Source organism: Leiobunum rupestre, chromosome 6, assembly GCF_980474605.1.
Source record: "Leiobunum rupestre chromosome 6, qqLeiRupe1.1.hap1, whole genome shotgun sequence".
In the NCBI taxonomy this organism is placed as follows: Eukaryota; Metazoa; Arthropoda; class Arachnida; order Opiliones; family Sclerosomatidae; genus Leiobunum; species Leiobunum rupestre.
The window spans coordinates 48,377,451-48,403,117 of NC_143389.1; the positions used below are offsets into that span (position 1 = coordinate 48,377,451).

At 37.2% G+C, this 25,667-nt stretch overlaps 1 protein-coding gene across 2 annotated transcripts in view; it reads right to left on the minus strand.

The window, feature by feature from the left end:
* Nucleotides 1–21: 21 nt before the first annotated feature.
* The window catches only part of LOC149941299 (ATP-binding cassette sub-family G member 8), a 40,985-nt gene continuing 15,339 nt past the window's right edge, over nucleotides 22–25,667 (minus strand). The window contains exons 1-12 of one of the 2 annotated variants that reach the window (XM_090177222.1): nucleotides 4,212–4,335; nucleotides 3,674–4,137; nucleotides 3,264–3,605; nucleotides 2,796–3,199; nucleotides 2,492–2,733; nucleotides 2,309–2,426; nucleotides 2,067–2,219; nucleotides 1,889–2,005; nucleotides 1,646–1,829; nucleotides 1,374–1,582; nucleotides 1,232–1,308; nucleotides 22–1,166 (exon numbers count right to left, since the gene is read on the minus strand). In XM_090177222.1, coding sequence (XP_090033348.1) covers nucleotides 534–1,166; nucleotides 1,232–1,308; nucleotides 1,374–1,582; nucleotides 1,646–1,829; nucleotides 1,889–2,005; nucleotides 2,067–2,219; nucleotides 2,309–2,426; nucleotides 2,492–2,733; nucleotides 2,796–3,199; nucleotides 3,264–3,605; nucleotides 3,674–4,137; nucleotides 4,212–4,238 — 2,970 coding nt within the window. In that variant the 5' untranslated portion in view covers nucleotides 4,239–4,335 and the 3' untranslated portion in view covers nucleotides 22–533. Of the gene's footprint in view, nucleotides 1,167–1,231; nucleotides 1,309–1,373; nucleotides 1,583–1,645; nucleotides 1,830–1,888; nucleotides 2,006–2,066; nucleotides 2,220–2,308; nucleotides 2,427–2,491; nucleotides 2,734–2,795; nucleotides 3,200–3,263; nucleotides 3,606–3,673; nucleotides 4,138–4,211; nucleotides 4,336–25,667 lie in introns of those variants that run through there. The other variant, XM_090177223.1, reaches the window with a different exon arrangement.

A 25,667-nucleotide genomic window follows, 5' to 3' on the forward strand; every position in this document is an offset into this window, starting at 1 on the left:
TTAGTACTTTACAAAAAATGATTGTTTTCTCTAAAACAAACCAAAAGTGTTTATTACATTGTAAAAAAATAAAGAAAAAGTTTTGTCCGGAAAAAAATGATGTTCGTTTTCTTGAGTTACAAACTAAATACACATTTTTTTGGCACAATCTTTTATAAAACTAATAATTTCGTCGCCATTTTGGTTTCAAAACTTCTTCGTTGCGCCAATTTTTAATTCGATTTTAATAAATTTTTTCGTGATTATGATGTAAATAATACACTGAAATTATACGAAATTTTATAACAATTTACATTTAAAAATATATGTACCAAACAAAAAAGTTTTTTTCTATCAAACTGTAGTTGACTTTCTATGGTTTCCGCGAAAAAACGTGTTATTTTAATTTGAGATTTTTGTGGCAGTATGTACACAAAATAACAGTCTCCTACAACGTTATTTAAGTATTTTCTTAAATTATATTTAGGTTAATATAATTAATATTTCATTTACAATATTACGCAAGCGTTCTGTTATACGCGTAAACGAAAGGATCAAATTTTGGCGAAACGCCCTCTGGTGGGACGCGCCTTGCGGGTTCCCGCCGTGGTCAGCAAGAACGTGGCCCACCCGACGGCCATAGTGGTCAATAAGAAAGCGAAAGTAATGACCAGCGGTTGCCAAGTCGACCAATCGTCCCTGAATCCGAAGTACTTGAGCGCGTCCGGGTCTTGTTTGATTCCGCATTCGGCCCGAACCAGGATGGCCGTGTCCTGTTGGACGACTGGGTTGTGACTACAATAGTATTTGCCCTCGCCTTCGAAAATGTATTCGTAGCGTTCGTAAAACTCGTAATTGGCCAGTTGCTCCGTGATCCACCTGGCGGGCGAGACCCACTGGGTCCAGAACAGAATCAAGGACAGGTCTTTCAAATGGATGGCGTATCCCGAAGACAAGAAAACCATGGTCAGGACGAAGCCGGTCAGGACGGCGGCCAGATGACGCGACGAACACAACCACGCCGAAGTCGAACACACCGCTCGGAGACAAAACATGTACAGGAGCATGTATCCGATGTAGATTCCGTAAGAACGAACCTGCGACGACCCTTCTAAGCCGGCCATCGAGTACGCCGGTACCACGTATGCTACGATTAACGCCGCTGATACTGGTAAACTATATACAGCCTGAAATAAATAACGTATTTTAGTCTTCAAATTTAAAGAGACACTGGAAGAATTGCTGGAAATACTTTGCTAAAGAGGTACGCCGCTTTGCCGTACAATCCTTCTCGTATGTCTCTGTATACTATTTCTTTCTCTCTCCAAACTGCAAAAGAAGTTCCAGAGGGAAATTATAATCGCTATCGAGACACCACGTCTGTTCCGTCATACCTTTGGCAACTACTCTGAGCAAAAAGGGCCAAACCGCAATGGCCATGAGGGCGTAGTAAAACCCGAACCTATCGTTGACGTGTTCTTGTTCCCTTCCCAATCTTACATTCCAGAAGATGGCCCCTACCATGACGGACATCATGGCGGCCAGAATGGCGTCAGCTACGAAGCCGATTATGTTGAATGGGAACATGTAGATAAGGACTCGTCTGCGTTAAATAAAATTATTTTAATTATCTTTGATTTTAGTATTAGAAGTTAACTTGACGTACATCCAGAGGGCCAAAATCTGCGTGAAAAAGTTGGCCGTTTTGAAGCCCGAAGGTGGCTGTCCCGGCGGACCCGGGTCGGAAAGAGCCTCTTGTCGCCGACGGAAAATATCGACGAGATTTTCCACCCTTTGACTCGATTCCAGCATGGCCTCCGACGACAGGTTATCCAAAGTCACCAAATCCACTAAAGTTTATTCAAATTTTAATTTCGAGCTGACGATTCTAGTTAGCGTTTGATATTACGGTAGTAGTCTGACGGATTCTTGTACGCTGGACATGGAAAATCAATGTAAGCGAAGTAAGGCAGCATATCTCGACGTTTACCGAAGTAAAGCATTCTTCCCGTTGAAATTAGGGCGACTGAAAGATTTTAAGTTAACAATAATGGAAATTTGTTACGAACTTAGTTCGATATATTTACTTCTAGAAATCATGGTAAATATTTCGTAGGTTGGAGGATGTATCGTCACTATGATGATACGTCCGCGAGCCGCCCATTGTCTCAAATATTCCATCAAGAAGAAGGTATCGAAAATGTCCATTCCTTTCGTGGGTTGATCCAGCAAAACAATGTCTGAATACGCAACCAAGGTTAAGAAAAGTCGAGGTCTTTTTCATTCATGGTATTATTATCATTAAAAGCAGTTCGGCAAAAACTCTTACCAGTATCCATAAGTAGATGGCAAGCCACGTTTAGTCTCCTTTTCTCAGATTCGGTCAAGTCTCTGACTCGTGTATGTTTCACTTGACCCAAACCCAAGTCTTCCAACAAAGCGTTGATCTAAATGGTTGGAGGATTAATTTCGATATTATTCTCACCAATTGGAAAGGTTCGCTCTCTCTCACCCTTCCTTTGGTATCGAATGATTGTCCATTGCCTGGCTCCCTGAGTAACGTGGTAAAGAGGAGTGTCTGCCTAACGCTCATGTCCAGGAAAAAGACCGATTCTTTCTGGACGTAGGAAACGCAAGATTCCATTTTAGCGGGACTCATGTACAGACCGTTGATGATGATCTCTCCTAGAAGTCTCGATCTCCATTTCCTGTGACGATTGGCTAGAATGTCTAGAAGACCCGTTCCTTCCATTTCTAGCAAAATATGAAAATTAGCTTAGCCTATAGCGGTTCAGTTTGTACGTTGGTTAACTTACCGGAAGTAGCCATGATGGCGAGTATCTCGCCTCCCCGGACTTCGAAATTGAGGCCTTCGAGAAGACGCAATTTGGTTCTAGCTCCGCCGCAAAGTCTCTTCCAAGCCGAAGACATATCCATCTCGAAAGAAAGGTCGCGGACTTGAAGGTGAGGATGGTGTTTTATTCCGGATCCCACCCCGACTTCACTGTCGCCTCCTGGCAAGGCGTTGTAAAAAGAGTCCTTGGGGAAAAACTGGTCGTTCAAAAGTGGTCCGTCTGTAATTTGAAAGCCTTCTAATTTGTTGTTGACGACTGATTCGGCTCTGTAGTTGGAACGTTGACGCGAAGCTCTAGAATTGAGGGAAATGTTGGAGCCCGCTTTGGAACCAGTCTTAGAGCCGGCTTTCGAGCCCAAGTTGCTTCTAAAAATGGAATTCCGTTAGGATCAACGCCTAAAAATTAGATAAAGCCAAAATCGAAACGAACCTTCTGTCGCTCATCACTCCGCCGTTGACAACTGACCCCGGGCTTTCACCGTGGATGCTGGGCATCGGGTTTGAGTTGTATCCGTCCGGAGTGAGGTGTGACCGGTTTAAACTGAGATGGCTTCCCGATCGAAATCCCCCGTTGATGGCGCTGAGATGCGACGAGGAAGGCACTCTAGTCATATGATGCCCGCTTCCGGCGCTGCCTCTCGACAATACTTCATTGTGCAGCAGGTCCGCTTCGCTGCTGGCCTTCAAACGACGCTCCGAACGAGCGAAGGACGTTTCCACCGCGGGATGCGTGATCACTTCTTCGCGGTGGTGATGCGGAATGATGTGATTCCTTTAAACACAAAATAGATCAATACGAAACTCTCCAAAGTGGAAATCCGAGTAATCGGAATAACGTACCTGAAATCGGGATCGCTCCTGGTCTTTCTCCTGGGTGACAAAGGCGTCCCGTGAGATCTGTGTTCGCGTCCGCCACCGCCAACGCCGTCGTCGCTGGAGTCGTATCCGCTGGAAGTGTCTCTGGGTTGACGTAAACCGTGAGGAAAGACTCGAGGAAGACCGAATCTAAGATAAGTATAGACGTTGGACGCCAATTCCGAGTTTCTTTCTCTGGGCCCGTATTTGGGATGATTAAGAATGGTGTGAACGGTACTTTCGCGCAGTTGGAAATTGCCAAACGGCGGCTGGTTCTTGTCGCCAGTACCCAAGGCGGAATCGGTGAAGTCGGCGTTCAGATTCTGTCGATAGATGCTCCACGCGTGCAAGTCCTCCGTAGTGCGGTAACGGCCCGAAGGATCGGATAACGTGCTCGGTGGCACCGAGTACCGTCGTTCCAAGGCGCTCATCTCCCACATGCTTTCCACCTATTAAGAATCGACACTTTAATACCAAACAATAAGAGATAGTAGTAGTAAACTAGGAGGGGACACTTAACGACCTTTCCCCTCCGCGCCCAGGAATCCATGTTCCAATTAAATCAAGGAGGATTTCGAACGCGGAATCCTCCTTGAAATGGAATGGCTTTTTCAACGTTTTTCGCGTCCCGGAGTTTCATTCCCAAATGACGAAGTCCATCCCGCACGAAACGATCAACCCGCGTAATATCTGTTCTGCCAAGGTTTTTAATAGAAATCGTTTTTATGGCTATTGGACTAGGCATTTTTCTAGTTTGCGTGTCGAAGTCCTTGGTTCGCTGCCACCGCGAATGTAATAGGGGACTGACGCCCCACATTCTACTTACGCGGAAATGGCGGCCCATTATTAACTCGTCACCTTCCCTCGCTAAATTAGTTTTCGACGCTTTTGTGTTGATAAATAAAACTTTTTCGAGCAGGGAAGCGAAGGGGATTGTCAACAATGCGGGATCCCCCTCCCTTCGCTTTTATTTGGTCGCTATGGTTTCATGACGTCACTATATTACGCAATGTAATATTACTTTTAACGGTATTAAGAAGTATTTCAAACGTTTAGAATGACGCCTTTTATTTAGCGAACTAGAGGTTTTATGTTGGTAATCTACTGGTGACATAATGAAGTTTTTTTAGTACTTTATAAGAAATATTGTCAACAGCACTTCGGAAATCTATCCTATCGAATTTTGCAAGTTTTAGCTGGGTGATTACTTTTATGATTTCTAATTATTAATTAACGAAAATAAGGCAAGTTAATTTATTATAAACTGAGTGATTTCCTAGATAGTGTTAATCCGTAAGCACTGTTATAATTAATACGCTGATAATAAGTATTTCCCAAATACAGTGTATCACATGAAAAGAGGGTTAGCCATAAGGGTTTTTCCGAATGCTGGAGCGGCGGAAAGTGTGAAGAGAGGACATGATACGATACGACGGTGGAATCGTCAACTTCTATCTGAGTCAAGACTACACCCACGAGACGTTTCGTCGAAAGATCAAACCTGGTTAGTATCCTTTTCAATATCTCGTTATTCGGGAAACTATAGAAGTATAGATGATAGTTTTATCAGGATAGGCTTATGTAGAAGTCAGTGAACTATCGGTTTTATTAAGTCAGTCCCGAAACAATCTCACTGTGCTGTTGCGCGCCATCTATACTGCCAGCTAGGAGCAACAAACGCAGCTAGCCTTTAAACACGCTAACGCAGTGTTGTGTACTAATTTCATTGGACGAGCTTTTGCGTTGAACGTTTTACGGGCGGGGGGAAAGACAATATCCGAATTTTCCCCTTCTGACGGCAGCAGGCGCTAAAGCGTCTAACCAATTAAAAATGTACGCGAGAAAATACACGACATTTTACGGGCTGCGTTCTCCTTCTGTGGGGTGCTGTGTTTGTTGCTCCTAGCTGCCAGTAACTTTTATAATAAACCCCATATAATAAATTTTTTATAATTATTTTTATAGTGTCAATATAATTGTTTTGTATTTTTTATATCTAAAGATGTATAATATAATATAATATATTAAAATATTAAAATTCAATAGATGACGCGTTGTAATGTACAGTCTTTATTCTGTTTACTCTAATTTACGCTCCGAAAATCATATTAGTTCCACAAGCGGTTCTTAGATGGCGCGACCAGACACTTGGATATTTTACCCTTTATTTAGTTTCTTTCCTCCAGAATTGAGCCGATTAAAAGATCCTGGTTTCATAACGAAGCGGCGGAGTATTTGCGAGGTTATATTCCAAACCTGCAGTAGCCGTCTCCTATCTTCACATGTAAAATTACTACAGTCTTATCTACTGAGTTAAATTAACTGATCGAATAAGGCACCCGGTTTTAAATTGTTTCCGAGATACTTATAACCCTGTTATTGAGAGTTATGATTCGCTTAAAGCCTAGAGACTTAACGACTCTAAAACTTTAACGAGCTTATTAAGAGTTTGAATGAACTCTTTAACGTTAATTAACATAGCGCGAAGTCATTGGACAAATCTGAACCGCGGGTTTATTTCGAAACATACCTGTACCTATTTTTTTATAATAAACCTCAATATTTCGCCTTGATCTACTTTTCAATTACGCAATTTACCTCTGAACAATGACTTATCCCGCGATAATCAACAATGTATTCCCCTTTTTATTATTTTCTTTTAAAACCACCCATCCGATAAATTTACTTCTTCGGAAGTGCCAGGGACCTTGCGCTTACAATCACTTCCCCCTTTTTTGTTAGGTTTTGCATTTGCAGTAAGAGGATTTTTACATTTAATTTTTCACTCATCGGAAACCGCCTTTAGGTAATCCATCATTATTTTACAGCCGTAACTAGAATATTCAGTAATTTTATTCGCTATTTAAAAATTACAATTCAGAAATTTAGTTGTAAAGTATGCCCTTAAATAAGGAAATGCTAATTTTTAGTTAAGTGTACCGTTCAAATTGGTACTGGCAAAATAACGGTGGCGTTGATAGATCGCAAAATCGCGTTTCATAATGCTCAATGTTCATTACAAATCTGTCAACCACGTAATCCGGAATGTTTCCCTGCCAATTTGTTTATTATTAAATGCGCCGTTTATTTAACTTCCTCGTTAACAGACGGCGCTGTAATCGCCCGCGTATCATATTAGTTTTCATACTCGACGAGAGATGTCGGTAGCGGTCCGTAATCAAAATTGCTTCTCTCTCCAATCCCCCCCTCTCGTTTGGTTTTGTTTTGGAGGAAAGATGGTAGCGTGCAGTCTGTATGGCGTAAACTAGAAAAAATTGGCCTTATAAAATGCTTAGGCTTTAGTCTCAATACGGCAAACAAACTGGAGCGCTTTATACACTTTTCAGACGAGGGCTATATACCCGGGTTTAGTAAACAAAGGCTTATTTTCTCACAAATAGTTCAGTATAAAAGGTTCGCTGTAGTTCTAGAATGGAGTCTAAGCCTAGTTTTATAGACCTCCTCTGAAAAGGGCATTAGGGGGCTTACGGATGGGATCCAAAGTTCGGTAAATGGTGCCCGTCAAAATATTTCCAACAGAGGTAATATCACACCGTAGCTTTGACCATGGTTGCCATTTTAGGCGCGCTGTTTTTCTCTATGGGAAAAAGCCTGGGTGACGTTGCTTGAGGTCTCACTGACACTAAACTAAGCAATGAGCGTACGATACCACCAGCACTATTGTGATACAGAAACTCGCGGACTATTGACGATAATTCTTTTGCAGCTTTAGTGTAACCAAAGACCACCTACAACAAGAGGGACTTGCATCAACCTCGAAAAAGGTGTCTCAAAAGTGACGGGGATTTTTTTTCAGTAAACAGAAAATAGCGCGTGAAAATTCTTTATTTTAATTTCGTGCGCGAGCCAGCTTCTACAATACAATGTTCGTTTTTGTACCTTTAAAAGTGCCTCAACTTGGCGTGAGATGGCGCGTTCTTAAAAAAGCCGCATCACATTCGAGACATAAATAAAAATGAATTGCAATCAGTTAAACATGTCCCTCTTGAGTAGGTGGTCACTGGTGTAACCAGTAGTTCATCGATATCAAAGTAGTCAACTTTAAACGGCGTCTATTGGATACCCGTATACGTATGTGAGATATCAAAATAAGAAAATAATGGGGTGAATCGAAAAGGATTGATACTAGCACCACAGACCATCTACCTGAAGAGGGACAAGTATCGCTGGTAGTAGTTTAAATTTCTTTTATGTCTCGGATATGATGCGGCTTTTTTAAGAGAGCGCCATCTCACAGCAAGTAAAGGCAGTTTTGAAGGTAAAAAGACGAGCACGCTCGATAATAAAAAATATATTGTAGAAGCTGGCTCACGCACGACTTTTTAAGTTTAATTTAGAAAAAATAAAGAATTTTCGCGCGCTTTTTTCTGTAAAAAAGCACGTCACTTTTAAGGCACTTTTTTCGAGGTTGATGCAAGTCCTTCCTGGGGTAGGTGATCTGTTCTTGCGCTTGCGACCGACTTATTTTAAATATAATCAGCTAGGCTTATACCCGAGGCACCCAGTGGCGGCGCCAGGATATTACTATGGGTAGGCTACTTAATTCTTTAATTTGGGGGCCCCTCCTTTACATACACTAACTAAACAAAACTGTGACAAAACCGGTTTATTTTTAATAATTTACAAAAGAAATGTACATGACTGTTTAAATGTACTCGGAAGTTATTTTTTTTAGTCGATGAGCATAACAATGCACATATGGGCAACATCCTCCAACAGCATTCTCCATTTTCACTTACAATTGTTGCAAAAACACTCGCCAAAGTTGCCAGTTGCCACGCTTTATTTTATCTTTATTTTGGAAGTTGGGACTCGGAGAGTCGAAATACCGCGCAATTTATCATCTGTCTAACGATGCAACACTTTTTGAAGTAGCTAGGATAGCAACTACAACGAATCAAGGCTGCGTTCGAAAAAATATTAGAAATCACTGTTCAGTGTTCGAAACTTAAAAACAGCAGGCTTTTAATTCGGATTTAAGGGCGCTGTTCGGGGCCCCTTCATCTAGATTTGGGGCTCCTAAAAGCGAAATAAAAGTAGGCTGTAGACTCGAGTCATCTGGCGTCGTTTAATGCCTTTATCGCAGGTGGTCTGTCTGGTTAGTTTTCGGTTAAAATTTAATTTAATTATTGTCATAGTTATCTTAATTTTCTTTGCCATACGTTTTCTAGCGTCCAATTAGTTTGGCTTTTGCACGATAGGTAGCGCCACGGTAAGGGTTGGAAGAGGTCGGGGATGGTTAACTTTTATTTAATAGATAAAGCTCTCAAAATTATTCGTAAAACGTTTTGATCAAGTAATTTATATTTCTGTATTATCCGATTAATGTTTTGATAAATTTGTAAAATTAATCGGAAAAACGACGTTTTTTTCGATAAAAAGCTGAAATTTTACGAATAATACATGTTTTTTAATCATTTTCCGAAATATTAACCGGTAAATTTCTTTAAATTTTTTTCCCGAAAAAAATCAATTTAAACATGGATAATGATTAACCGTCCCCGACCTCTAGACCGTTGGATTGTTATTTAATTTTTAGCTTCACAGCAACTGCAACATTTTTCGCTTCGAAAGCTACAGTTTGCATGAGGTAGCACGTCTGCATGGGTTCGTCCGCGATCTTGATGAACGTCTAGCGTAAATTCACTGCTCGAGGTGCTACACAAAACTAATTAAGGTACGATAATGACCTTAGGAATGGGTTTGAAAGCCCAGTAAGTGGCGTCAAAATATTTCCACAACGGTTCCGTATGCTTTGCGAAACGTAACCAAATTTCGCTTTTATAAAAGGGTGCCGTAACATTTCGTCGTACACCCAGGACTGCATAATCTACCATTATAAAATGGGGTACCTGGCTTACAGTGCACAGGGTTGCCACACGTCAGGGAAAACAGGAAAATCAGGGAAAAGTCAGGGAATTTAAAAGTGGGCTTAAAAAGTCAGTGAATTTTAAGAATTGGTAAAAATTCCGGGAAAAGTCAGGGAATTTGAAAATGGGCCTAAAACGTCAGGGAAAAGTCAGGGAATTCAATTTTCTCTTGGCACTTTTTGAAGGTAATTTAACAAATTCCACGATTATCATTTATTTCCTTGAATGTTTGGCTAATTTTTTCAACATTGCAATAACCTTTTTACTGAAATATAAGTCCATCTAAATTTATTAACTTCTGATAAAAGTAAAATATAAATGAAAAAATTTTGGCCTTAATAAGTCAGGGAAAATCTCTCAAAATGGTCAGGGAAAACAGGGAATAGTCAGGGAATATGAATCTGAATTTTTTGTGGCAACCCTGGTGCACTAGTACACAAATCTTTGTTGTATCGAAGGTTCCATTACCCGCAATCTTTATTGAACCCAGTTTTAAAACATTTTTAAAGGAATTCCGGAGTAATGGATTATTTATTTAGCCTTGGGGATAAATTAATTTAAATAAACTTCCCCCTTTTCGCCTCCCAATACAATACGTAATTATGCAGCCTTCGTTAAAAATACGGTCGTATAATTACTCGCTTGCGTAAGATCGAATTATGTTTAAATATAAGAATCAAAAAGTATACGTCTTGAGTTAGGAATTTCGCCACACCTAGTGTTACACACCGAGTTTCAATGGATTTTGGGGGGATTTCTTCTATGGCTCGAGCTCGAATCAAGGTTAATTCGAAAAATAAACTTGGGAGCCAGGAATTCCTACGCGAATAATTTTCTCCAATGAGTAGCTACGCACAAAGCCCGTCAAATCAAACTTATCACGGCCATTTTTTTCTTTCTAAGGCAACTCTTTACTCTCGGCAATTTTGTTTCGTAAGCGGGCGAAAGTAGCAATGCCAAGGGGAAAGAAATTTTCGATTGTATAACAACCGTAAATATTTCCTCGCTGAAATATGTTTAGATTATTTTTTTCGCTTCCTCGTTTCAACTTTTTTTGCTTTTAGAGATTTGTTTTTATATAAAAGGTCAGCGGCCTTTTTTAAAAATTATAAAATATCGTCTCTCCCTCCCCATCTACTTGTAAATTTGTGTGCGATCACGCGCAATTTTAAAACTTCGTTTATTTTTCCGCGTTTGCAAACTTTCCGATCTGCGAGCAATTAATTTAGATAAATTCAATTTGTGGACTCTATGCGCGGTGAAAGTTACAAGTTTTTAGTATACTTTAAATTTAATCATTTGTTCGAAGAAATATATAGTATAATGGTTTTGATATTAATTGGTTGAATTATATGCTATACAGGGTGTTTCAAATGGTTAATGAAGTATGCCTATTTTTTACCATTTTCCTACGATGAGTGAAAAGAGCGCCAGAACCAAGCAGCAGGGACTTTAAATACTGTTTAAGTTTACTTTTTTACGCTGGTTACCTCGATTTGTTTACAAAGTCCTTTTTTACCTATCACACGAACCCCAACCTTAATGTTCGCATTTCCCCGCTGCTTGGTTTTGCGCTTGTTACAGCCTACTTCCAGGGGCTAGTAGGCCACACTTGGAAGCTCTCTGGCGCTCTTTTCACTCATCGTAGGAAAATGGGGGGAAAACAGGCATACTTCTCAACTCACCACCTACAACTCCTTCAAATTTTTGAATAACCTTTTGAAAGATCTTGTATTTTAGTTTTTCATTGTTGTATTTGATAAAAACATTTGAAGGGCTGATGTATTATCAATGTTAGACAAATTTGGGGCTTAAAATTTCTTAAAATGTTACTAAAAAAAAGCCAACCATCAAATTGATTTCACAAAAATAGACCATCTACCAATAGCTGGTCCGGAGAAATTGATCTCTCCTTAGAACTGTCACTTGTTGTCGAGCCTCTACCTCTCGAGTTAATTTGCTGGTACTTGCCACTGAGCGAACGCTGGAGGCAGAAAGTGAGATGCTACTATTATACTATCCGCGTCTGTGACAAGAATTTTGCTTTTACTTTTCATCGATTTATCGAATAGCATTCCATCGTTTATTTCTGCTATAAACCATTGATTACGTTGTGTTAAAACGCAAATTGTTTAAAAATACGAGTTCGGGGGAACAGACGCTATTACGGACCTTTTGCCCTAAAAGCTAACCAACAGCGCTCCTATCGAAAAAAACGTGAAATTCGTGGATTCACCAATCCCTTTAACCGACAAAATCTTGCCAGACCTCCGAAACTTCGTATTAACGTTTTTTTTTATACCGCAGCTTTTTCAAGTGGAAAATATTTTCTTCAATATTTAAATTTCAAATATCTTTCGCGTATCGGTTCGCAAAGTCACTTAAAAATGAACAAGTTCTTGAGAAGCACCAATAATATATTTTATTTCTTTCCGGGGATACGAGGAAAAAATCCCCAGGACGTAAACCCAGAGAAGTATAGTCTTTTATTTCAGGTATGAATAATACAATTGAACGAGAAACCCAAAGATAAAGAAGCGAATCGGAACGTACGGGATGCTAGCTCGACAATCTTGGATTACGGGGAATCTGAATCCATTTTTATCTTTCTATTTAGCTACACTCTCCTTCAATTTCAATAACTTTTCCCCTTCTAAAGTATCATATAAATCGAGATGGTTACCCGACAGTTCACGCGTAAAGCTTCGAGATAGTAAAGTCAGCGTTACGTAATGCCACGATATTTGAAACGTGGGACCTTTACGTCGCGACAGAATAGTTTTATTTAATAATAAGTGGGCTGACCCCGTTATTTAAAAGTGATCGAAATTTCCCCTTCGCTCGGTGCGACGGCGCTTCTCCGGTTTTATTTCGTTGGCATCGGCTTTTGTCCACATCATTTGGAGCGTTCAAATTTCCGGTGCCGCTTTGATTTGCTCGCAACTGCTCTCGGAATTAAAGACGATTTTCTAGATAAGTCGTAAAGATCTGGAGTCGTTATTTTTTTCGAGTCTTTCCCTGACGCGACTCTAAAAACCTCTTTTCATCGTTCCTTTTTCAATTTTGTTTTTCATTTTAATGCCAACAACCGAAATTGGGTTGTTTAGATTAAACAGTTCCCCACTGAGCTCAAATTAAAATTCTTTCAATTTATTCTAATTGTTTAGGAACGTAAACTGACCCTTTTCAAATAACAAACTTTCGCTTTAGTTCCGGATAGTTTTGTTGATTTTCGTTGCTCGCGATATAATTGGATAATTTCGATTTTATGATGGCAGAGTAATTGTTCGTTGAATTTACACGAAACAAGAGTGCCACGGTGATTTACGAAATACCTTTTTAAGTGAATTTGTTTTTGTGTTGATCACGAGAATGATAGACTCGGTTTCCCATTAAAATATGTCTACCTCAATTTGTTTTGATAAATTGGACATGACAGCGCTGTATGAAAGTATGAAAACCCTTACCAGGGCAGCTATAAAACAGAAATTAATTCAGGGGGGATTTTTGGATTGTTCGAAGACAAGATCTCAAATGTATTTTCACTAGTTTTGGAGACTGTCCTTGCAAAGACATTACAGGCCCCCCTTGGAAAATCATGTCATCGTAGGTTCTGGTGAAGGTCAAGGCGCTGGGCGTAGGGTCATATCTAGGAGCTAACAGGCCAAGCAATGCTTGGGGGCCCGGCCAAAAATGGCCCCGAAAGGGTCCTTACTTATGTTTTGTTTGGGGCCCCAGAAATTGTAGTTACGACCCTGGATGGGCCCCTAAAAAGCGTGTTTGTGGGCCTTTTCCATTTGGGCCCAGGGAATTTTGCCCCACCTGCACCCCCCATCCTGCACGACGCTGCTTTGAGATACCCTGAGTAGATATAACCGGTAAACCCAGTAAAAATATTACAAGTTCATTCAACGTTTTTCATTTGGAATTATTGAACTGAGTGATTTTTTTCGAAAAAATAACACTTTCTCAACAGACGTAACCAAACTGACCTTAAATAAGTAGTTTAGTTTAATTTCATTTAAATTTAATGCATTTAATTTCTTCCATTTAAACGGTAGGATAAATATACCAATTTAAATGAAGTCAACAAGGGATTGAAGTCGAGAAACATGAAATGACAGCCTGCAGATTTTAATACTAAACAAAGTCTATACAGGGTGTTTCAAAAGGTTATGCAAAATTTTAAGGAGTTTTAGGGGTTGAGTTGAGAAGTATGCCTGTTTTTCCCCCATTTTCCACGATGAGTTAAAAGAGCGCCAGAGAGCTTCAAAGTGTGGCCTATTAGCCCCTGGAAGTAGGCTGCAACAAGTGCAAAACCAAGCAGCAGGGACTTTAAATACAGTTTAATTTACCTTTTTACGCTGGTTACCTCGATTTGTTTACAAAGTCCTTTTTTACCTATCACACGAACCCAAACCTTAATGTTAGCGTTTCCCCGCTGCTTGGTTTTGCGCTTGTTGCAGCCTACTTCCAGGGGCTAGTAGGCCACACTCTTTTAACTCATCGTAGGAAAATGGAAAAAAAAACAGGCATACTTCTCAACTTACCCCCTACAACTCCTTAACATTTTTGCATAACCTTTTGAAACACTCGGTATGTTAATAGGGATATTAGGAATAGTCATAGCACGAGTTGAACCCGTTGACTGGTGATTACCCGCGTGTCCGTCGGTAGACAATGAAATCTGCGCCCTCCCTTGGAAATATTGGCGCGCGATGTACTTCTGTTAAAAAGAGAATCGTATCTAGACATCTTAATGGTTTCGGACAAAGTCATTAAGCGTCGCTGGCTAGTATTAGAGAGACGCCATTTCGTAATTTCCAAGATAGATACGTTAGTGGCTTCGTCAATCGTATCTTCCAGGCTTGGACATCTTTCGGGATGGGTTGAGTATCTCTTTGGTACGGGGGAGGAGGCGAAACTACCAGATAACCATAATTTAAACTCGCGTTTGTGGTGCTTATGGTAGAAGGGGGCTTTCAACTTCTCCGAGAGCTTTCAACACATTCAAGTTTCAAAAAGTCAGGTTTCCTCGTACATTTTTGCGAGGCATTTAAAAAGTGACGGCGTGTCAACGCACTTTCAACAACATCTTTACCCATCTTACGTTCTTACCGAGATTTTGTTCAAACCTGTATGTAACTCTTCCAAATGATTGAAACAAACCACACTGAACGCAATTTTTTAATTTGGAGTGGCTTTTTTTTCAGTTAATATTAAATTTAAAAAGAACTGATTTTAGTAAACAGATATGGAATCTTTTTAAATTAAAAAAATTGCTTATTTTATGATAACACTAAATTTAAAATATAATTGATTTTAGTAAACAGAGCGAGATTAAATATTTTTAAATTAAAAAAAGCAAAATACTTATTTCGTATTAAAACTAAATTTAAAAATAATTATTAGTATGGTAAATAGAGAAAGAATTAATTTAAAATATAATTTATTTTATTATATTATACAGAGCAAGATAAAATATTTCATAAACTAAAATGAGCGAAATACTTATTTCGTATTCACACTAAATTAAAAAAAAATATTTTAGTAAACAGAGCGATAATAAATTTTTTTAAATTAAAAAGGAGCCAGATACTTATTTCGTGATAACACTAAATTAAAAATAAATTATTTCATTAACATATTAAATAGAGCAAAGTTCCAAAATTTAAATTATTTTATTTGTATGGTAAATAGAGAAAGAATTATTTAAATATTAGAAAATTATACCGTACATATAACCTAATTCTCGAAGAATTATGGTACCTGGTGATTATAGGAATTTCTTAAACGGTATATCCTCAAATTTCTTATATAATTCATTTTAGTAAGATACTCCTCTTTAAATACTGTTTTGATTGAATAAGGCAAATACCGCGAACTGGGAAACGAAATCTGAGAATAAAAATAGTGAATAAAATCGTTCTTACTCAACGGTTGCCTAAACTTTAAGGTTAATAATAGTGTGTACCAACTAAAGTAAGGTTTTAGCTTTAAAAGTCAATTCCGCGCGCTTATAATACCTAATTCGAGGGGGGCAATTATCTCTAAATATAACGAAAGAAATATCTTTGAACAAGGTACGCCGGGTTGACTCTTTGACGGAACGCGCTACGGAAAATTCGTGTTTTTTTTTCATCCGTCGAATGAGGTCGAGACGGGCTGATCCGCGTATTTCGACTTTGCGCGTATTCTACGGAAATAGAAGCAATTTCTGTTTCCTATAACGGCCATAATAAATAACCTTACCTTCTCTATTTTTTAAATTCCCATTTTGTCTGGTTTTTTTGTTCGTTGAGCTCGAGTGAAAGTAACCGTCGGTACGTGCGTGGGGAGGGTAGGTCTCGCGCGAGTAGCGCAGATGCGTTTACCAAAGATGGTACATCTTTTCTCCACCCCCGCCTTTGACTGCGCTGACTTACATATATCCTTACGTATTGTAACTTTTTTTGCGGGTACCAGTATGAAATATCCTCGTCTTGGACTCGTGGTCTCCGGGAAAATTGGATCCCACTTTATTGCAACATTTCTTGCGTACTTTAGTAAAAATGTTACTCTTTTTTTGTAGTATATTTTTGAAATATTTGCCTCGCCCTTAGAACGTACCAAAATGAAGTTATATTAAGGTTCTAGATATCTTTCAAAGTGTATATATAGTACAAGTATAGTTTTAATATAGGTCCAGTTAAATCCATTTTTTATTTGGTTATTGTTGTATTTCAGTGAAAAATGTAACTTTGTTTTCCATCGTTTGACCCCTATTTTAAATAATTAAATTAAATTATCATTATATATTACGTGTAAAACCCAATTACTGAGTTATTAACTTCAATATGATTAAAATGAATTACTATCGTAATTAATTCGAAACGAAAAAATCGTAAAAGAAATAATTTACCGATTAATTTTTCTCGTCAATTTTGGTGAGATATGTCTTTGCAGCCGCGAGGGGTTCCTTCTCTGGAACAATTAACAATGACTTTTCCGCCATATATCTCGGAAATACCTCCCTCTAATTAAAATCTATAAAAATATAATTTTCCACGCGATAGATTTAATGGAAATTTAGAAAAATACCGGTACAGGAATCGGTTTACGTTATGGCCAGAGGCGTGGGTACACCCGAGGAATTCATTAGACGGTTTCTCTAATTAAGGTTCCTCCCCCCTTCCGGTTCTTCAACGTATAGTATATTGATTATCATGAAAATCATTAAACTGTAAAATATGAACGGCTCGTGCGTACCGACATATTTTTTCCTATCTGCCACTTCCTTCAATCAAAATAACAATTTTTGCTCATTAAAACCGCAACAGTAATACACGCGTTGATTTCGTATAAACGTGAAAAATTGTAACCTTAATAGAGGTTAAGCGCACCAGATAACAACGGGTAAAGGCAACGCGTACAGGGTAGGACATGGAGATATTGTTTTTAGTAGTCAGCCTAACTAGTGAGCTTACTATCTTAATTTATTTTAGTAGTAACTGACTAGTGGGGGTAAAAATGGGGGTATAAATACAAGAAGGACAATGGACATTTTGATTTACCCGTCAGAATTAAAATAGAAGTTTATTAGAACTTGAGTTACGTGACTTTGGCCGATCACAATTTTATGGACTAGTTTAAAATATTTTCATTGATAATATCATCAAATGACGCGTTAATTTGAGATCGAGATTCTGTAGAGGTCGGGAACGGTTAATCATTATCCATGTTTAAATTGATTTTTTTTTCGGGAAAAAAGTGTAAACAAAGAAATTTACCGGTTAATATTTCGAAAAATGATTAAAAAACATGTATTATTCGTAAAATTTGGGCTTTTTATCGAAAAAAACGTCGTTTTTCCGATTAATTTTACAAATTTATCAAAAAATTAATCGGATAATACGGAAATATAAATTACTTGATCAAAACATTTTACGAATAATTTTGAGAGCTTTTCTATTGAATAAAAGTTAACCATTCCCGACCTCTAAGATTCTGAATCAGGACTTGCATGTATAAGGTGCAGTGGACTCTCGGGACTCTTGATTTTCTACAAGCTATACAAGCGTGTTGTGGTTTGTTTTTAAATAAAATGGGATTCATGAATTTATGATACGCCATATTCGCCAATATTTATGAATATTTAGGTACATTTTTCACTGGTCAAACTGATTAGTGAGTCCCCAGATTTCGATTAATTTTAGTAGTCAGAGCATTTATTTAAGTGGTCAAAAGCCGTGACTAGTGCCTTATGTCTATCGTGGAATAAATTTTAGTCTACACCTTCATCTACGCGAATTTGTTAAGTCTATTGAAGAAAAGTTTCAAATATTTCCATTATAAAATTTTAAAGAAAATATAAATATTTTACGACACGTGGAGTTTTATTCAAAACGATGAAATATTAATTTATGAAAAATTAACCTTCAATAACTTAGAAATTAATAACTAATTTTATTTTATATCAAACGGAAATTCACGTTGAAATTCCTTTAAATAAATTTTCATAGTATTTTATTTGCAAGCTCTCTCCTTTTTTGGAAATTAAAAAAAAAATATGTAAAAGTGAAGACAGAGTTATTTGAAAAATGCTGCTGGTCGTTTGTAGCTATGACGAATGAAGAAGTGATTTCATAGTTCACGGGTGCGTGGCTCAGCCTGTCGAGGCAGACGAAAGTCATGCCCCTCCCCGCTTCCTCTCTTCTTTTCCTTGACGTCACCGAGCTGGCCCCGACAAAACAAATAATACAGGTAAACCGAAACTTACATTTCATGCCTATAAAACGCTTTAAATATTTCCCGAATCAACCGCAGACAAATTATAATTTTGGTCGGTAGTTTCCAATTCCGATAAAGTTTCCCAGTGTCGCGGGAAGTAAGTTTTAATCTGATAAGAAAAATGTTATTTTGAAATAAAAAAAAGTTTTGTTTGTAACCTAATGACTGACTTGGCTGTACTCTCGAAAAAGGGTGGTTTTAAAACTATTATATTGTAGTCTTATTACATTTTATTGGGTTAAATAAAAAATATTATATTGAATAAACAAAATATTTAAATGTGTAGAATATTTAAATATTTTTAAATTTTAAATCGATTACAATACTCTAAACCGTTATAATCGGTAGCTTTTAGGTCGGAAAATGGTAGCCTTGTTTGATTCTCATATGATTTTTTATATTAATATAAAATTGTATAATTAGCATGCAGCGTGAAATTATTTTTAATGAAAAAGCGGAATGGTAATCTAATTTTGGAGCAATTTTATGAAATAATTGAGTGCATTAAATTTGAGGAGGAAACATTTTAAATTGAAATGGCGCGCTCGCTTCGCTGTGTAAATAATAATTTAAATTGGTTTAAATTATATGTTTTTCCGAAATTTACGATTCCAAGTAGTCTAACCATGTCGGTCTACCGTTGATAGAATCCATTTTCAATCGGGAAGAAAAAATCAAATCGACAGAAAAAAAATCTGTTGACGTTATATTTCCTTCAATATGACGAACCCTAATGACCCATAATTTTTCACCAATCCGACTGCAGACAACCTAATGGAATTTTTTACTTAATCATTTTGGTAATTTTTTTTTACCGTTTCGTAACTTTCAAAACACGCTTTTTATCAGTCTAGCGTAATATTTACCATATAATAAACTAGGATACAGGTAATAAAATATTACATATAGAGTATTAATACCTAATCTGTAAAATTTTACGGAATATTTTCAACGTGTAGTAAAGTTCCGATTTTATTATGTCATGAACCGAGATGGTTTAAAGGAGATTAAATAACCATTAAATCATTTTTTTTTCATAATCACGATTTTAATCCGCGCATTCGGCCATGTCACTAGAAAAATCGTGAAATTTTAAGATATTGTTTTTTGCGAAACTATAGTCTCTAGTTGGTACCCAGAAGTCCGATAATTTCTGGATTAAAATGCTCACGCCGATTTTAAGTTGAACGTTTTCTAGTGTGTACGAATTTTTCTATTTATCATAATGCGTGCGTACGGAGATTGGGCGTGTAAATTCCTAGTTTACCAGAATCCGATTTTAATTCTTTAAAAAATGAAAAGACCTCGCGTGTTGTATGTAGGCAAGGCTCGGTCGGGAACGGCTCCAATACATATTTTCATAAGTAAAATAATTAGAGCTATTGCGCAATTAAGGTTTAGTTCTCGGCACAGAGACCCCTAGTGTCTTAATATGAGTAAGGATAAATATAATACTACCAAGGAAGATAACTTTCAGAATTATTACTAATAAAGTATGAAAATATATAACTTTGGTGGACATTGAAATACCTCAATTAACTTTCTTTATTTTACATCTTCGATACAAAAGCAACGTCCGTTGAGTTACTTACAAAGTTGGCCCTGGTTGCAGCTAATGGGTAAAAGATTAAAAACAATGGCTTGAGCTCACACTGTATCGGACATTCCTATAAAACAGCCAACTTCGATTACCGGACGCTAATCGCCCCGAAAATGACAGATTTCTCTGTGACGTTTATAAATGTTTTTTTTTTTTTTTATTATGATGGATATTCCACCTCAACATTTATAATAAGCTACCTCAAATGCCTATTCCAAAGTTGTTTCGCGACTTTTTACATTAATTTTAGCCGTTTAACTAATTTAAGTGTAACCTCAGTTGCAACTTTAGAAGATTGTTGACCATTGGACCGAAATCCCATTCGTCCGAATGTACCATTCAACCGAATTCCAATCGACCGAAAACCACGTTTTGCGCGGTTTTCATTTAATATACCGTTAGTGATACATATTTATATATCGTAGGTTACGTGACGATAGTATATCTAATTTGGACTAAACTATGTCTTAAATATTTATTATTTCGTACCGACGTGTATTTTTAGACCTGTTTCCCTTGAAATTTGATATTTTCCGGGTTTAATTTTGGAAAATAACCTTGATAAGACCCGACGTGAAATAGTTGCCTACCATATCTAACCCAACCCAACCCAACCCAACCCAACCTAACCTAACCTAACCCTACCTGAACTAACCTACCCGAAGTGAAAACGAACCAGATTTAAATTTCCCATTCAACTGAATCCCGCCATGTTGGGCTATAAACGAAAATAATTTTCGGTTCAATGGGATTCGGTCAAACGGGATTCGGTCCAATAGTATACAACCACTTTAGAAGGGTATACATTTTTGTACGGCTTTTGAAAAGATATACCTAAATAAGAATTTTGAGAATTTTAATTTCAGACGGCTAATATTTGTTTTTACTCGGTTAAACTCGATTTTATTTATCTAATGTTTGCGCTTCTAGAGTCATACTGAATATAGTCTAAGTCAGCTTTTCAATCAGTCTTTAAGAGTGACATTTCTGTGTAATCTTTCATTTAATTATTTATTCTGAATTTTGATTTATCTAATATTTCACTTTTGCTTACAAATACAATTTCTTTGTATTGGTATCGTATGTAATCTTCGTTTAATAGCGCTTTAAAAGCACTATTCAAAAAATCAAGAAGTCAAAACTTGGCTCCAAATAATTTGGAGTCATTCGAATTTCTTAGTTTGTCAAATTTCTTTAGGTCACGTCCTATTTCGTTATAATTTTACGGAGATATTAAAAGTAGCTTTATTTTCAATAGTGTTATAACTATATATTGGTATTGTTTACTTTAGGTAGAAGATGTCACCTACTTTTGGCTCAAACTATACTTTGGGAACGGACACGTTAGCTCGCTCTTCGTTTGCCAAACACCGGATGCTGATAAAATTATGCAAAAATTCGCGAGTAACGTACGCCGGGGACCCGTTTGCTATTCAAATTTCACTCCAAAATGCAAATTGCCGAAATCCGATATATACCGCCGTTGTTTTGAAATCGCCATGCCCCCCCCCCCCCCCCCGAAAAAAACGAGGAGAACAGTGCTTTTCGAAACAAATAATGTATAACTATCCACGTCAGGTTTGCCTTAATTCGTTTTACAAATCTTATACTCACTCAGTTTATTTACTTCCGTATTTTCCCAATTTCATTAAGTTCCCGGACCGGACCCCTTCCTCCTCCTCCCCCCACGCGCGTTGAATATTTCACGACCCCCCCGCCCTCATTCGCTCCCCTTAAATTTCCCCGAAGACAGAGCGCCCCTTTTGACTTTGTAACGACTGCCAGCCACCGGAAGTTTAATTTCAAAATAATTTTGTTCGGGGAGGGGTCTGCTTACAATTATTTATGGAAAGGAAAGGGAAAAGAATGAAATCGGGAAAATATATTTCCCAAAATCCTGTTTTACCGAGCAGCTACTCGAAGGAAGTATATTCGTGCGAAAAATAACTTTTTCCAGTGATTGAAATTTCCCCCGTTTTACTTTAGTCTGATTAAATATTACCATAAACGAAGTCGATACGCCTGAATACCTCATAGTTCAAGACGTCACTAATCTAGAAATTCCGCGTTAACACTTCAAAGACGGTAGGCCCCCCACAGTATACCTTCCCCCGAATTATCCAATGGTTTTCACCCTCGATTGCCTTTCTTAACAAATGTTAATGTTTTAGGAAGTGTTAAAGTTTTATTATTTAATATAGTTTTCTGTTTTAACCTGAAATAAGCGGAAGGATGTGTTACTAAATTGTTTTGGAAACGTACAATTTATAACTGGGAAATGTTATTTTGGTATTTTTATCTTTAATTAACGATTTATTTGGCGTTTTAAAGATTTCGAGCTAGTGTTTTGGGGCGTATGCGCCATAGAGCCATAAACACTTCCTTTATTAATAAACACATGAAGTCGAGACATTATTTCGTTATTTTAAAAGTGTCATAATATTAGGACGAAGATATTTTCTCGTAAATATGTCATATTTGGGGAAAAACGTTTAATGTTTACGTTAACTTCGTTTGCTATAATTTATTTTAATAAGTAGTTGCATTGACATCTTTATAATAAAGTACTTATTTTTCATGGGACGTACAAAATATTTTATCAATCATTATTTTCCATTAACGCTATTCGTACTAATAATTCCTAAAATTTCGTAAAATTTCTTTGGAACGAGTTTATTTATATTTCGACCAGGGATTTTTAAAATTTAGGGTGACATTTCAATCAGAATAAAATGAAATGAAATTCGTGTAACTCCGTCAACCATTCCGTTATTTTAAATTAAACGTAAACAGTGGTCGAATTGAAAATTCCTAAAACAAATAAAATTTTAATTCGTTAATGTCTAAATCAAACTTTTTTCGATTTGGAGAGAAAAAAGTAGAAAGTTTAATCGCTAGAGGCGGATTCTAAATATTATATATTTTTTTGGTTTCTAAAAAACGTTATTAGCAATGTAGCCCAATGTTTTGAGGTGTGATACACCTTTCGGTGAAAATAAAAATTGAAAACGGGGTTAGGAAAACTATTTGCACGCGGCCTGCAGCCTTGGGTGCCGCTCGTGTTGGGAGACGTAGAGGAATTAGTAAACCAGGCGAAAGAAATTTGATCAATTTCTGGCAGAATCGGTTTCCCCCTTCTTTTAATTGTCCCATAAACCGGCTACAAATGATCGCACCCGCGGCCAAATCACGTCACGATTTGGCAGAATGCATCTCATACTGACTCGATTACGGATTCCTTCAATTCTAAATGGATAACGGGGAAAAAGATTTGAACGCCAATTTAAAGGGCACATAACCGAACCGTTGAAAAATATCGTGGCCTGTCTAATATTTACTCATTTTGATCGTACATCACTTGTATATTACATTGATAGTGTGACACTACACTTTAATCTTACATTAATAGGGTGACACTACAATATCATCTCACAATAATAGTGTGACTGTGCGACACTACACATTCAACTTAAATAAATAATGTGATAATACATTTTTATTTTAAATCAACATATTAATACTACATCTTCATCTTACATTAATATTGTGATACTACGCTTTCATCTTACATTAATAGTTTGATACTACACTTTCATCTTACATTAATATTGTGATACTACGCTTTCATCTTACATTAATAGTGTGATACTACACTTTCATCTTACATTAATATTGTGATACTACACTTTCATCTTACATTAATATTGAGATACTACGCTTTCATCTTACATTAATAGTGTGATACTACACTTTCATCTTACATTAATATTGTGATACTACACTTTCATCTTACATTAATATTCTGATACTACGCTTTCATCTTACATTAATAGTGTGATACTACACTTTCATCTTGCATTAATATTGTGATACTACACTTGCATCTTGCATTAATATTGTGATATTACACTTTCATCTTACATTAATAGTGCGATACTACACTTTCATCTTACATTAATATTGTGATACTACACTTGTATCTTGCATTAATATTGTGATACTACACTTTCATCTTACATTAATATTGAGATATTATACTTTCATCTTACATTAATATTGTGATACTACACTTTCATCTTACATTAATATTGTGATACTACACTTTCATCTTACATTAATAGTGTGATACTACACTTTTATTTTAAATCAAAAGATTGATACTACAATAAGTCGCAAGATGACTTGTACCCCTTATCACAAAAATTTATAAAATACACCTATGTTAAATAAATTAAATTGAAATTGAATTGAAATTTTCATTATACCCCAATAATCTTAGCTCAATACAGTGATGCTACACTTTAATGTTATCTCAATACAGTGATACTACACTTTTATCTTAGCTTAGTACATTGATACTACATTTTCATCTTAGCTTAATACAGTGATACTACACTTTTATCTTAGCTTAGTACATTGATACTACATTTTCATCTTAGCTTAATACAGTGATACTACACTTTTATCTTAGCTTAATACATGCGTCAGATTTATAGCCCGGTGTACCCGGTCTTAGCTTAAAACAGTGATACTACACTTTTATCTTAGCTCAATACAGTGATACTACAATTTTATCTTAGCTCAATAGAGTGTTTCTATATTTTTATTTAGGCCGTGAACTTTGAAAATCTCATTTATTAGATATGTAGATTAAATATCAGTAAATATTTTTCAACGTGATAAAATATTAAATTTTGTTGTAGGTAGGTCGTAAGCCTTGGTGCAAAATATAATATACTTAGGACTTTCGAATATGTAAACGAAAGCGAACCCAATTTGACTAGCATTCTTGAAAGGAAATCCCCCGAGCGCATGAACCCGAAATTTCTTTTAAATACGGTGACGACGAAGGTGAAAACAACGTAATTTTGTCGACCGCAAAATAATCTCGGCGGGTGGGCGCGAATCAAAAATTCGATTCGGAAAAACGTTTCTCTCAAAGAGCGAAAGTTTACGGGGTGACTAAAAAAATCGAGGCTGTGAATTTTCCCTCCCCTTTTAAATAAGAAAAAACAGGTGGCCGCGTTTACTGGGTTGGGATGGAACTGAAAATCGAAGCCCATCTTAAAACCGTAGGAGGGGTGCTTATTTCTTTTTCGGTGAAAACGCGGTTGTTTTACGAGGCAACCCACGGCGGGCGAAATGCTCAATTTGGAAAAGCATCGGAGGCTCGCCCAGCGCGGAGGCCCCGTAAACATACTTTTGAAGAGTTCTGGTACGGTTTAACTTGTTTAATTCGCGATGGATGTCGCGATTTGGCCTCTAGAAAGGAGCTGGCGATTATCGGAGAGACCCATAGACCTACAATCACTCGGATGGCGTTTTCGCGCGTGAGCGTTTGTTTTGGGAATTTCATCCTATCGAAAGGGAAATTTGCTTCTTCCTATTACGGCGTTGTTATCAGCAGGAAATGAGAAAGCGTAGGCAAAATAAGATTTGTTATCTGTTTCGTCAGCTAATTTGATATTGACGAAACTCTTTAAGAGGGTAAAGTTTGCGAACTTTTCCATTTGATCGACTATCGTCTGGTAACGATTTGGCAGTTATTGAATTTTCGTTTTCGATTATTGACAAAAAGTGAGTCATCGTCGTGACTAACAAGGAGACGACTACCCGAGGTGGTTATCAGTCCGATTTTGTTGAAACTCGGGGGTTAGGTAGACCTTATGGTAGTATGAAAATTGCCAAAGGGAAAAGTTGCAATGGGTTTTAGTTTTCC